General features: G+C 48.2%; 1 protein-coding gene across 1 annotated transcript in view; it reads left to right on the forward strand.

The window, feature by feature from the left end:
• The first annotated feature begins 1,268 nt into the window (after nt 1-1,268).
• TUSC2 (tumor suppressor 2, mitochondrial calcium regulator) overlaps nt 1,269-16,136 on the forward strand; it is a 17,015-nt gene continuing 2,147 nt past the window's right edge. The window contains 4 exon segments of the mRNA XM_077451515.1: nt 1,269-1,554; nt 13,596-13,605; nt 13,607-13,627; nt 13,629-13,718. Of these exon segments, the coding sequence (XP_077307641.1) occupies nt 1,418-1,554; nt 13,596-13,605; nt 13,607-13,627; nt 13,629-13,718 (258 nt within the window). The 5' untranslated portion in view covers nt 1,269-1,417.

Genomic DNA, 16,136 nt, shown 5'->3' on the forward strand with positions numbered 1-16,136 from the left:
CTCAGTGATGCCGGACCTGCCCCCAGACAGCTGCCTGGCAGCAAGAGATTTATGTTTGACTATCTTGGTTACTTGGGGAGCCACAGCCCGGTCTGAATAATGTGTCCGGGTTTCAGTCCGCCTGAAACCCGGACACAAGATTTAAAACCCGGACTGTCCGGGTGAATCCTGTACAGGTGGTAACACTCTCTGGGGCTGCATGAGTGCTGCCGGCGTGCCGTCGATATATGTGCCCACCGTATAATAGTGCCCGCGCATGCGCAGAACGGAAGGGCACTTTCAGCTGATTTCCTGATCAGCTGGAGTGACGTGACCATAGCGCGTGCGCACATCGGAGGAGCCTTTTTTTTTGGACGGGAGATACCAATTCTCAGCCACAATTTAATGCTATGCAAACAGCGGAGGGGCGCCGTATTTGGGTTTACAGCGAGGCACAATCTAGGTGTACCTCCACTCTTTGCATAGCTTTCAATTGTGCCCGTGAAATGGACTCTCCCCGTCAAGAAAATCCTCCTATGAAGTGCGCATGCGCTATGGTGACGTCACTCCAGCTGATCGGCAAATCAGCTGGAGTGCCCTTCCGTTCTGTGCATGCGCAGGCGCTTTTTCGACGGCGGGCACATATCGAGAACACTGGCACTGGGGAGCTACAGTTCATTGAGGGAACCAGGAATGCCAACATGTACTGAGACAGGAAGTGAAGAGAAATCTCTGGGGACAACCTGTTTTTCTGACACCTAAAAATAGAATTGATCTAACATGCTGTTGTGTCACTGAGGCAGGAAGTGATGGGGAAATGAAAACGTTACCGTTGTCACTGGAACAGGAAGTGAGGGGAAAATCTACCCATTGGGGACACCTGTTTTTCTGACAGTAAAGAGGTAAATTTATCTCACTTCCGGTTGTCACTGAGACAGGAAGTGAAGAAAAATCTCCTGAATGGGGACACCTGTTTTGCCGACACATGAGAAGAGAATTCCTCTAATATCCCGTTGTCTGTTCTTTCTCTGCTCTATCTAAAATAAAAAATAAAAGAAATTATCAGACATATATAATTGGCGGACTGTACATAAGCCCATTAGGCTCCTCCCCTCCCCATTCTCTGCACTTTGCGCTCCCCCGGGACTGTCATGACGTCACCAGCCCTCCCAGCCAATCGGATTCTGAGAGGCGCCCCGGGAACATCGCTATATTGTATCAGCACATGAGATCCACGCGATGTCACCCTCGCGCTCCTCGCCTCGCTCTGGTCCTTGGCCCCGCCCTCTGCTCCTGGCTCTGATTGGCTGCGGGTCACGTGAGCTGTCCGCTGTCCGGCCGCGGAAGTGACGCAGGGCGGTGGCGGAGCGGAGTGACAGGAGACCGGCGGGGGGAGATCCCGGGAGGAGGGGGGCGGAGACTCCCGGAGTGACCCGACATGGGCGGCAGCGGATCCAGAGCCCGGGGACTGTGGCCCTTCTCATCCTCCTTCCAGGGGCCCGAGAGCCCCGCCACCGGCGAGCAGAGCGTGGCCCGAATCCGCCAAGCGACGCCCTTCATCTTCACCCGCCGGGGGTGAGTGACCCGAGGAGGAGGACCATTGGTTACCGTCACCCCCCCCTCCCCCAACCCTCCGATACATTGTATCCATATATATATATATATATATATATATAACACCCCACTCCCCTCCCCCACCATATCCATATATCACCCCCCCCCCTGATACATTGTATCCATATATCACCCCCCTGATACATTGTATCCATATATCACCCCCCCCCTCTGATACATTGTATCCATATATCACCCCCCCCCCTGATACATTGTATCCATATATCACCCCCCCTGATACATTGTATCCATATATCACCCCCCCTGATACATTGTATCCATATATCACCCCCCCCCCCCCTGATACATTGTATCCATATATCACCCCCCCCCCCTGATACATTGTATCCATATATCACCCCCCCCCCTGATACATTGTATCCATATATCACCCCCCCCTCTGATACATTGTATCCATATATCACCCCCCCCCCTGATACATTGTATCCATATATCACCCCCCCCTCTGATACATTGTATCCATATATCACCCCCCCTGATACATTGTATCCATATATCACCCCCCCTGATACATTGTATCCATATATCACCCCCCCCCTGATACATTGTATCCATATATCACCCCCCCCTGATACATTGTATCCATATATCACCCCCCCCCTCTGATACATTGTATCCATATATCACCCCCCCCCCCCCTGATACATTGTATCCATATATCACCCCCCCTGATACATTGTATCCATATATCACCCCCCCTGATACATTGTATCCATATATCACCCCCCTGATACATTGTATCCATATATCACCCCCCCCCCCTGATACATTGTATCCATATATCACCCCCCCCCCTGATACATTGTATCCATATATCACCCCCCCCCTGATACATTGTATCCATATATCACCCCCCTCTGATACATTGTATCCATATATCACCCCCCCCCCCCCTGATACATTGTATCCATATATCACCCCCCCCTGATACATTGTATCCATATATCACCCCCCCCTCTGATACATTGTATCCATATATCACCCCCCCCCCCTGATACATTGTATCCATATATCACCCCCCCTGATACATTGTATCCATATATCACCCCCCCTGATACATTTTATCCATATATCACCCCCCCTGATACATTGTATCCATATATCACCCCCCCCCTGATACATTGTATCCATATATCACCCCCCCCCCTGATACATTGTATCCATATATCACCCCCCCCCCCCTGATACATTGTATCCATATATCACCCCCCCCTCTGATACATTGTATCCATATATCACCCCCCCCCCCCTGATACATTGTATCCATATATCACCCCCCCCTCTGATACATTGTATCCATATATCACCCCCCTGATACATTGTATCCATATATCACCCCCCTGATACATTGTATCCATATATCACCCCCCCCTGATACATTGTATCCATATATCACCCCCCCCCTCTGATACATTGTATCCATATATCACCCCCCCCCCTGATACATTGTATCCATATATCACCCCCCCTGATACATTGTATCCATATATCACCCCCCCTGATACATTGTATCCATATATCACCCCCCTGATACATTGTATCCATATATCACCCCCCCCCCTGATACATTGTATCCATATATCACCCCCCCCCCCCTGATACATTGTATCCATATATCACCCCCCCCCCCTGATACATTGTATCCATATATCACCCCCCCCTCTGATACATTGTATCCATATATCACCCCCCCCCTGATACATTGTATCCATATATCACCCCCCCCTCTGATACATTGTATCCATATATCACCCCCCCTGATACATTGTATCCATATATCACCCCCCCTGATACATTGTATCCATATATCACCCCCCTGATACATTGTATCCATATATCACCCCCCCCTGATACATTGTATCCATATATCACCCCCCCCCCCTGATACATTGTATCCATATATCACCCCCCCCTCTGATACATTGTATCCATATATCACCCCCCCCCCTCTGATACATTGTATCCATATATCACCCCCCCCCCTCTGATACATTGTATCCATATATCACCCCCCCCCCTGATACATTGTATCCATATATCACCCCCCCTGATACATTGTATCCATATATCACCCCCCCCCCCGATACATTGTATCCATATATCACCCCCCCTGATACATTGTATCCATATATCACCCCCCCCCCCCTGATACATTGTATCCATATATCACCCCCCCCCCTCTGATACATTGTATCCATATATCACCCCCCCTGATACATTGTATCCATATATCACCCCCCCCCCTCTGATACATTGTATCCATATATCACCCCCCCCCCCTCTGATACATTGTATCCATATATCACCCCCCCCCCCCCCTCTGATACATTGTATCCATATATCACCCCCCTGATACATTGTATCCATATATCACCCCCCCCTGATACATTGTATCCATATATCACCTCCCCCGATACATTGTATCCATATATCACCTCCCCCCGATACATTGTATCCATATATCACCTCCCCCCGATACATTGTATCCATATATCACCTCCCCCGATACATTGTATCCATATATCACCCCCCCCCCCGATACATTGTATCCATATATCACCCCCCCCCCGATACATTGTATCCATATATCACCCCCCCCCCGATACATTGTATCCATATATCACCCCCCCCTCCCCCCCGATACATTGTATCCATATATCACCCCCCCCCCCCCCCCCCCCGATACATTGTATCCATATATCACCCCCCCCCCCCTGATACATTGTATCCATATATCACCCCCCCCTGATACATTGTATCCATATATCACCCCCCCCCCCCTGATACATTGTATCATATATCACCCCCCTGATACATTGTATCCATATATCACCCCCCCCCCTGATACATTGTATCCATATATCACCTCCCCCCGATACATTGTATCCATATATCACCCCCCCCCCCCGATACATTGTATCCATATATCACCCCCCCCCCCCCTGATACATTGTATCCATATATCACCCCCCCCCCCCCCGATACATTGTATCCATATATCACCCCCCCCCCGATACATTGTATCCATATATCACCCCCCCCCGATACATTGTATCCATATATCACCCCCCCCTGATACATTGTATCCATATATCACCCCCCCCCCCCCCCGATACATTGTATCCATATATCACCCCCCCCCCCCCTGATACATTGTATCCATATATCACCCCCCCCCTGATACATTGTATCCATATATCACCCCCCCCCCCCCTGATACATTGTATCCATATATCACCTCCCCCCCGATACATTGTATCCATATATCACCTCCCCCCCGATACATTGTATCCATGTATCACCCCCCCCCGATACATTGTATCCATGTATCACCCCCCCGATACATTGTATCCATGTATCACCCCCCCCCGATACATTGTATCCATGTATCACCCCCCCCCGATACATTGTATCCATGTATCACCCCCCCCGATACATTGTATCCATATATCACCCCCCCCCCCGATACATTGTATCCATATATCACCCCCCCCCCCGATACATTGTATCCATATATCACCCCCCCCCGATACATTGTATCCATATATCACCCCCCCCGATACATTGTATCCATATATCACCCCCCCCCCCCCCCGATGCATTGTATCCATATATCACCCCCCCCCCCCCCGATGCATTGTATCCATATATCACCCCCCCCCCCGATGCATTGTATCCATATATCACCCCCCCCCCCCCCCCCGATGCATTGTATCCATATATCACCCCCCCCCGATGCATTGTATCCATATATCACCCCCCCCGATACATTGTATCCATATATCACCCCCCCCCCCCCGATACATTGTATCCATATATCACCCCCCCATACATTGTATCCATATATCACCCCCCTGATACATTGTATCCATATATCACCCCCCTGATACATTGTATCCATATATCACCCCCCTGATACATTGTATCCATATATCACCCCCCCCCCTGATACATTGTATCCATATATCACCCCCCCCGGATACATTGTATCCATATATCACCCCCCCCCTGATACATTGTATCTATATGAGTCCCCATCTTTACAATCCTATATCATGTCTCTTACCTTGTACATTATTTCTCTGTAAATCCCCCCCAATCCTGTCCTCGTATTGCACCCCTGTCCCTCTCCCTTCCCCATCCTCATACATACATTGTATCCATATATCACCCCCCCCCCCCGATACATTGTATCCATATATCACCCCCCCGATACATTGTATCCATATATCACCCACCCCCCCGATACATTGTATCCATATATCACCCCCCCGATACATTGTATCCATATATCACCCCCCCCGATACATTGTATCCATATATCACCCCCCCCCCCCCGATACATTGTATCCATATATCACCCCCCCTGATACATTGTATCCATATATCACCCCCCCCCCCCCCCCCCCCCCGATACATTGTATCCATATATCACCCCCTGATACATTGTATCCATATATCACCCCCCCCCGATGCATTGTATCCATATATCACCCCCCCCCTGATGCATTGTATCCATATATCACCCCCCCCATACATTGTATCCATATATCACCCCCCCCATACATTGTATCCATATATCACCCCCCGATACATTGTATCCATATATCACCCCCCCCCCGATGCATTGTATCCATATATCACCCCCCCCCCCGATACATTGTATCCATATATCACCCCCCCGATACATTGTATCCATATATCACCCCCCTGATACATTGTATCCATATATCACCCCCCCCCCCGATACATTGTATTCATATATCACCCCCCCCCCCCGATAGATTGTATCCATATATCACCCCCTGATACATTGTATCCATATATCACCCCCCCCCGATACATTGTATCCATATATCACCCCCCCCCGATACATTGTATCCATATATCACCCCCCCCCCCGATACATTGTATCCATATATCACCCCCCCCCCCCCGATACATTGTATCCATATATCACCCCCCCCCCCGATACATTGTATCCATATATCACCCCCCCCCCCCGATACATTGTATCCATATATCACCCCCCCCGATACATTGTATCCATATATCACCCCCCCCGATACATTGTATCCATATATCACCCCCCCCCCCCCCCCCCGAATACATTGTATCCATATATCACCCCCCCCGATACATTGTATCCATATATCACCCCCCCGATACATTGTATCCATATATCACCCCCCCGATACATTGTATCCATATATCACCCCCCCCCCGATACATTGTATCCATATATCACCCCCCCCCCCGATACATTGTATCCATATATCACCCCCCCCCCCCCCCCCCGATACATTGTATCCATATATCACCCCCCCCCCCCCCCGATACATTGTATCCATATATCACCCCCCCCCCCCCGATACATTGTATCTATATGAGTCCCCCATCTTTACAATCCTATATCAGGTCTCTTACCTTGTACATTATTTCTCTGTAAATCCCCCCCCAATCCTGTCCTCATATTGCACCCCTGTCCCTCTCCCTTCCCCATCCTCATACATTGTGTGTATGGCCCCCATCCCCCCTTTTCATCCCCATACATTGGATCGCTGAACCTCCTCTCGCATTTGCACATCCTCATCCTTATACATTGAGTCTCCCCTCCTCCACCACCACCCCATCCTACTGTATTGGTCTCTGTCCCCCCTTCTCTCCATCTAGTTGGGTCATGTCTTTAATCCCCCCAATGTCCTCATACATTGGGTCTATGACAAACCCCCCCCCCCCCATCCTGTCCTCATACCTTGGGTCTATGACAACCCCCCCATCCTGTCCTCATACCTTGGGTCTATGACAACCCCCCCATCCTGTCCTCATACATTGCGTCTATGACAACCCCGCCCCTCTTGTACTCATACATTGGATCTCTGCCCCCCCCCCTCGTATTCATACATTGGATCTCTGCCCCCCCAGTATTCATACATTGGATCTCTGCCCCCCCCCCCCCAGTATTCATACATTGGATCTCTGCCCCCCCCCCCCCCCGTATTCATACATTGGATCTCTGTCCCCCCCCCCTTTTGCCTGGGCCAGCACAGACCATATTATGGAGAATGTAAAGGAAGGAGCTGGAACGCCCTGAGGTGGGCGGGGACAGAGCCAGAGATCACAGTGGGGAGACCTCACATCAATTGACTCCTCTAAGAGGACCCCAAATTATAGAAATGATGGAAGCCGTACTGACTTATTGGAGCTCTAGAGCCGTCATCTCCATCCTTCCTCCATTATTTGCTGAGTCATTGACCCACCTCAGGGAAGAATGACCCCCCCCCCCCGGGGGGTCATATAAGTCAGTAATGGCGGATCCCATATCTGTCCTGATGACCTATTCCCTTTAAATAAGTCCTTATCCATATGGTGGAGGGTTTTGTAGTCCCGGGTCAGGGGAGGGGTGGGGAGGATGGTGGGGGTGGGGGGTTCTCAGCTGAGCTCAGATCTCACATCTGATGTTCTTATCGGATATCTGGAGGAAACTGAACTCTGCCAGTTTCACCTTCCAGCTGCTCTCCTCGTTTATCATTAACTTCACAGACAGACAAAGTCCATGTTCCAGAAGAAGGCGACTCCTTATCTGCGTTTTTATATTGGAGCTTCAATGAGATCCACAGTGCAGGAGGAGCAAAGGTCTGCTGACTCCTCAGATGACAACCACAGAGCAAACATCAGCCGCCAGATAAATGATCCATCAAATGTCACCATCCATAGGAGTGATGATCTCAGAGCAGCTCTGGCAAAACTACAAATCCCATCATCCCTCTTGCTTGTGGCTGTCAGTCTTGTAATGTCTCCTGGGACTTGTAGTGCTTGCAAGATGGCCAAATATTGGCCACCCATTGCTTAACCCCCCCCCCCCCCCCCCCCCCCCACACACACACACACACACACACACAACACACACACACACACACACACACACACACACACACACACACACACACACACACACACACACACACACTGGATCCCTATTTCTCTCCATCCTCGTTCATTGAGTATCTCACTGCTCCCCCCCCCCCCCCCCCCCGTCCATTACATAGGGCCCGTCCCTCAGTGTCCTGATGACACAGGAATCAATCTATTAATTAACAAATTACATTTGCACAAGCTGAACCCAATTTCTTTGTATGTTTTCTAATAAATAAATTCATGTATCCTCAGCTCCATCTAGTGGTTAAATTGCAGAATATTTCAAGTATTTCAGAAAACTGTGCGACATTTAGGTCACTATATGGAGCTGATGAAAGGGCAATAATCTATTAATTAAAAAATTGCATTTGTGCAAGCTGAACACAATTTCACCGTATGTTTTCTAATAGATAAATTCCTGTATTGTCAGCTCCATCTAGTGGCCAAAATGCAATATCCAATTTCTGAAATACCTCTAGGAGAAACATATACTGCATTTTAACCACTTGATGGAGCTGATTATACAGATATTCTCATTGAGGTATTACAGAAATCAGATATCACGTTTTGGCCACTAGATGGAGCTGATGATAGTTAAAGCGGGAGTCCACCGTTTTTTTTTTTTTTTTTTTTTTTTTTTTAAGCCAGCAGCTACAAATACTGCAGCTGCTGACTTTTAAAATAAGGACACTTACCCGCCCAGCGCGCCCGCGATGTCGGCACCCGAAGCTGATCTCTCGATCGTCTCTCGGGTGCTGCCGCCGCCATCTTGGGTATGGGAATCAGGAAGTGGAGCCTTTCGGCTTCATTCCCGGTTCCCTACTGCGCATGCGCGAGTCGCGCTGCGCAATAAGGATGGTCCCCGCTGTCTCTGGGATCCGTGTGTTTCCCAGCAGGAAGCGGGGGACTTTCGGAAAGGGGCGTAGATTCTGCGGAAAGGGGCGTACCTTCTGCAGAATCTACGCCGGAAGTGGGTGCAGATACCTGTACTGTACAGGTACCTGCACCCCCCTCCCCCCCTGAAAGGTGCCAATTGTGGCGCCGGAGGGGGGGAGGGTTCCAATGAGCGGAAGGTCCACTTTAATAGTTTAACTCCTGTATCATCAGCTCCATCTAGTGTTTAAAATTAGTTAATTATGACAAACCATGCCATGAAATTGCGTTCAAATTACACAAATGCAATTTGTTAAAGTGGACCGTCAGTCATTTTATTTTTATTTTTTTCAACGTTCCATCTATTAAATCTTCTGCCCTTGTTTTTAACTTTGGATGGTAAAACTTTTTTTTTTTCTGCCAGCAAATGCCTTATACAGCCCACTTCCTGCTTTTTGTCTGGTAAAAAGCCTTATGACATGCACAGCTCTCTTTGCCAGAAAGGGAAGGGGGGTGAATCATAAGAGGGCCAATGAGAGCTGCAGAGCTGGAGGTGTGCCTCTTATGTAAATCCAGGAAGTGAAGCTTCAGCTGCCCACAGTTAAAATGGCTGCAGCCAAACTTAGTGGAGGGAGATTTCTACAGCATGTTTGGCAAGTACAGTATCGCAGTATATATAAAATAATATGCAAAGTGGTTGGAAGGAAGCTTCAGAATGGTAAAAATGGTTTTTATTACAAATTATGTGAGGAGACTGCAGTCCTGCTTTAATAGATTCATTCTTGTATCATCACCTCCATCTAGTGGCCAAAAAGCAGAATATTTTCTCATTGAGGTATTTAAAAAGCTGTACCACATTTGGGCCACTAGATGGTGCTGATGATACAGGAATTAATCTATTACCAAATTGCGTTTGTGCAAGCTGAACACTATTCCACGTGTGCTTTCTAATAGATGAATTCTGTATCATCAGCTCCATCTAGTGGCCAAAATGCTGAATATATTCTCATTCTGGTATTCCAGAAGTTGGATATCACATTTTGGCCACTAGATGGAGCTGATGATACAGGAATTCATCTATTAAAGCAGAGTTCCACCCAAAAGTGGAGTTTCCGCTTTAAGCACTCCTCGCCCCCTTACATGCCACATTGGCATGTCTTTTTTTTTTGGGGGGGGGGGGGGGTACCTAGTTTTGACAGCTCCCCTTCCTGTTCTTGTCGCCTCACCGCCTAGGCGACAACTCCCCTCCCTCTCTGCAACACGTCACAGGTATCAAAAGATTGTCTGGCCCCTAAGAGAGCGCAGAGCAACTTGTGCATGCGCAGTGGCCTGTGAAGCCACAAGCTATCACAGCCGGGTGTCCACACTTGCAATGGCGGTGCAGGGGAGAGGAGTGAGGGTTCGGGCCGCCGCATCGCTGAACCACGGGACAGGTAAATGTCTGTTTATTAAAAGTCAGCAGCTACGCTTTTTTTTTTTTTTTTTTTTTTGTAGCTTCTGACTTTTAATAAACTTGAAAACGCGTAAAACTCCACTTTAAGTGATGAACTGTATCATCAGCTCCATCTAGTGGTTAAAATGCAGTATATTTCAGGGATTGATATCGCGTTTTGGCCACTAGATGGAGCTGATGATACAGGAATTAATCTGACAAACCGTACGCATTCAGATTACACAAATGCAATTTGTTAAAGCGGCTGTATACCTGCTGAATTTTTTATTTTTATTTTTTTAACTCACCTGCAAAGGAAAAGGCATATTGAGCTAGTATGCACCGCATACTAGCTCATTATGAAATACTTACCTTAGAATGAGGCCCCGACATCTGGCCCGATCCACGCCGAGGGAGCTGACATGTTCCCTTTGCGTTTCTTCCGGGTATCGCGGCTCCGGTGCTGTGAGTGGCCGGAGCCGCGATTATAGTCACTCCCGCGCACGGGAGATTTCTTCCTGGCAGGGTCCGGTGTCAGCCGTGAATCCCCTGTGCGCAAGCGCCGCTGTAGTCAGCGGCGCATTGCGAGGGGAATATCTCCTAAACCGTACAGGTTTAGGAGATTTTTTTTTCTTATTATAGGCTTTCCTGTAGGTAAAAAGTACCTAAATTGACTATACAACAGCTTTAATAGATGAATTCTTGTATCCTCAGCTCCATCTAGTGGCCAAAATGCAGAATATTTTCTCATTGGGGTACTTAAAGCGGGAGTCCGCCGGGACTCTGTGGTTTATTTTATTTTTTTTAAAAGTCAGCAGCTACAAATACTGCAGCTGCTGACTTTTAAAATAGTGACACTTACCTGTCCAGCGCGCCCGCGATGTCGGCACCCGAAGCCGATCTCTAGATCGACACTCGAGTGCTGCCGCCGCCATCTTGGGTATGGGAATCAGGAAGTGGAGCCTTTCGGCTTCATTTCCCGGTTCCCTACTGCGCAAATGCGCGAGCCGCGCTGCGCAATGAGGACGGTCCCCGCTGCCTCTGGGATCTGTGTGTTTCCCAGCAGGCAGCGGGCACTTGCGGAAGGGGGGTGGGCACTTGCGGAAAGGGGCGTAATGTACGCCCCTTTCCGCAGAGAGCGAGCCCGGAAGTGGGTGCAGTTACCTGGATTATCCAAGGTCCATTTTAGGGTGGACCTCCGCTTTAAGAAAACTGTACCACATTTGAGCCACTAGATCAGGGATATGCAATTAGTGGACCTCCAGCTGTAACAAAACTACAGTTCCCATCATGCCTCTGAGTGTCATGCTTGTGGTTTTCAGAGTCTTGCTATGCCTCATGGGACTTGTAGTTCTGCAACAGCTGGAGGTCCGCTAATTGCATATCCCTGCTCTAGATGGTGCTGATGATACAGGAATTAATCTATTACCAAATTGCGTTTGTGCAAGTTGAACACTATTCCACTGTATGCTTTCTAATAGATGAATTCCTGTATCCTCAGCTCCATCTAGTGGCCAAAATGCAGAATATGTTTTTCAGGAATTGGCATTTTGCCCACTAGATGGAGCTGAGGATACTGGACTTAATGTATGACAAACCATAGAGTGAAAATGACGTTCAGATTACACAAATATCAGATCAGTTGCTGTATCGCCGGCTCCATCTAGTGGCCAAAAATGCAGAATATATTCTCATTTGAAGTATTTCAGATATTGGCTATCGCATTCTGGCCACTAGATGGAGCTGATGATACAGGATTCATCTAAACCAGGGGTCTCAAACTGGCGACACTCCAGCTCTTGTTGAACTACAAGTCTCATCATGCCTCTGCCTGCGGGAATTATGCTTGTAACTGTCGGCCTTGCAGTGCCTCATGGGACTTGTAGTTTCGCAACAGCTGGAGGGCAACTAGTTTAAGACCCCCCTGATCTAAACCATACAGTGAAGTTGCGTTCAGATTACACAAATGCATTTTGTTAAAGTAGTTTTAAAGGCAGAAGGTTTATTTTTTTTTATCTTTATGCATTAAGATAAAAAAAAAACACTTCTGTGTGTAGCAGCCACCCAGCACCCCACAACTAGTTGCCTGAGCCCCGTTTTTCTTAGAGTCTTAGCCATCCAGGGCACTCCTAATGGTCTCATACACAGCATTGGTTCCTGCGGCTGTCAAAGTCAGTTAGCCAATCAGGGGAGAGAGGGAGCGGGGTCAGGTCGAAGCTCAGTGTCTCAATGGACACAGGGAGCTGTGATTCAGTTTGGGTGCCCCTATAGCAAGCTGCTGACTGTGGGGCACTCGACAGGAGGGGGGGGGGGGGGCAGGAACAGCAAAGAGGGACCCGAGAAGAGGAGGATCCGCGCTGCTCTGTGCAAAACCAAGTGTACAGAGGAGGTAAGTATAGGATGGTTTTTGTTTTTTAAACGAGACTTTACAATCACTTTAATTAATAAATTCTTTCCTGTATCACCAGCTCCATCTAGTGGTTAAAATGCAGAATGTTTTCATCATTGAGGTATTTCAGAAAAACTGTACCACATTTTGGCCACTAGATGGAGCTGATGCTATAGGAAGTAATCTGTTAGAAAACCTATGGTAAAGTTTCATTAAGATTGCAAGAAGATTAGATATTCGTGCAACAATCGTTTTAAAAATGGACCCCATAGTGTCATTTTTTTTATTTTTTCTGCTTGAGGCTTCAGTCTGTGTCCTATAAAATCCCGTCCTGCATGTACTCACCGCCCCGGCTCTCTCTCCCCGCAGCTCCATGTTCCTTCGATGAGGATGGAGATTTGGGCGCACGAGTTCTACGAAGAAACAATCGTGACAAAAAATGGCCGCAAGCGGGCGAAACTCAAACGCATCCAGAAGAACCTGCGACCACAGGTAACGGCTGCCCACCCTGGCGGGATGACGTCAGCTCAGGGAGATTCTAATTGTGGATAGGGAAGGGTTAATTCCACTTAGTAATTCATTAGCAGGTGGTATAGTGGGGAGTTTTTAAAGTGTTTGTTAACCTCCCAAAATAAAAGAAATTCAGATCCGGTTTCCTTTAAAGCAGATTAACCACTTCAGCCCCGGAAGGATTTACCCCCTTAATGACCAGGCCCTTTTTTTTTTTTGCGATACACTGCATCGCCTTAACTGACAATTGTGCGGTCGTGCAACGCTGTACCCAAATAAAATTGATGTCCTTTTTATCCCACAAATAGAGATTTCTTTTGGTGGTATTTGATCATTTTTTTGCGCTATAAACATAAAAAGTTGGACAATTTTGAAAAAAAAACCCCAAAAAACTATTTTTTTTTTTTTTACTTTTTGCTATAATATCCTCAAAAAATAAAATAAGTCTTCATCAGTTTAGGCCAATATATATTCTTCTACATATTTTTGCTAAAAAAAAAAATTCCCAATAAGCGTATATTGATCAGTTTGCACAAAAGTTATCATGTCTACACAATAGGGGATAGATTTATGGCTTTTTTTTAATTTTTTTTTTTTTTACTAGTAATGGCGGCGATTAGTGATTTTTATCGAGACTGCGATGTTGCGGCGGACAGATCGGACACTTCTAATTATCGAGACTGCGATGTTGCGGCGGACAGATCGGACACTTCTAACACTTTTTTTTGGGACCAGTGACATTTATACAGCAATCAGTGCTATAAAAATGCACTGTATAAATGTCACTGGCAGGGAAGGGGTTAACACTAGAGGGGGCAATCAAGGGGTTAGCTGTGTTCCCTGGGTGTGTTCTAACTGTAGGGGGGGGGATGGGCTACCTAGGACATGACAGAGATCACTGTTCCCGATCGATGGGAACAGAAGATCTATGACATGTCACTAGGCAGAACGGGGAATGGCCTTGTTTACATAGGCAGTTCCCAGTTCTGCCTCTGTACACCACGATGGCAGGGCGCTGGTGGACATCGAGCCCGCGGGACCCGAAGTGCGCCCGCTAGCCTCTCTGCACAGACCGATGCACACCTACAGTGGTTTGTGCAGGAGAGCCAACCTGCCGCAGTATGACAGCGGCTGGTTGGCAAGGGGTTAAACAGCATAACGCAGTGCTTGTGCTATGTAATCTGCCCCCCTGTGAACTGTAAAAAATAAATCTGCCACTCCCTGTATCCCCTTCCTCTCTGCGCTGACCACGATAATCCGGGCTGCTGAGCCCTGACCACTGTGATCGGCGTACATCCCTCCGTCATCCACAGCCCTGCTCTCCTCTCTCCCCCTCACCCACTCCTCCCTGCCTGTCAGCTCCATGTTCTGTGTCTGTCCTCGCCCCCACCCATCCACGTCTCTAGTATAAATAAAAAATAAAAAAATGCAATGGTCACTACCAGCCCCTTTACTTTACAGACATACAACACTGTGTAAGTCTTTTTTTTTTTTTTTTTTCTAAAAGCGAGTATTGTAAATACATTTTTAGAGCTATCCTCAAGCCGGTCACGTGACTCACGGCCGCTTTAAATGCGGGAGGGGCTAAGCGGCCACGTGACCTCCCCCGGCTGATGTGAGAGGGAGATCTCGGCCCCCTCCTGCCGAAGCCATGTATCGGAGGTATACAGCGGCCGCGAGTCACGTGACCGGCCTGGAAATCCCCCTAAAAAGGTATTTGCAAGACTCGTTTTTAGAAAAGACTTACAATGTGGTGCGCCTGCCTTTAAAGAGGAAGTAAACCCATCAGGGGTTTACTTCCTCTTTGATTCCCTGCAAAGGTAAAGCATAATGGACTACTATGCATCGCATCGCATCACATCGCATAGTCCATTATGTGTCACTTACCTGACACAGGAGCCAGCGAAGTCACCGCTGTCCCCTGTAGTCCGGAGGCCTCCATCTTCTCGGTGGGTCTCGCTGCTCCGCCGCTGTCATTCGACGAAGCCGCGATGACGTCACTCCCGTGCATGCACACGGGGGCCGTCACTCGCGGCATATCGCCTCTGAGAGCGGCGCGCTCAGTGCGCCTGCACGCCGCTGTCTACGGCGCATGCACCGTAGACACCGGTGCCTGTGTTTTGACAAATATCTCCTAAACCGTGTTTAAACCACGTGGAGCCCACGATACCCGGAAGTGACTCCCGGAGCGATGTCGCGGGCCGGAGCCGTGTACGGGGAACGCTGCGGTGGCTTCGAGATAAAGGTGAGTATTTCATAATGAGCTAGTGAGCTTATGCATACAAATCTATTTTGCCCCTGTTATTTTTTTTTTGTCTTACAGGTCTGTGTTTTATTTATTTTATTTATTTTTTTGGGGGGGTTTACAACCACTTTAATAGAGGGGCTGCCAGTAAGTTA

The sequence above is a fragment of the Lithobates pipiens genome, unplaced genomic scaffold (genome assembly GCF_037356315.1).
Source record: "Lithobates pipiens isolate NorthernLeopardFrog02 unplaced genomic scaffold, aLitPip1_a1.2 Scaffold_23, whole genome shotgun sequence".
NCBI lineage: Eukaryota > Metazoa > Chordata > Amphibia > Anura > Ranidae > Lithobates > Lithobates pipiens.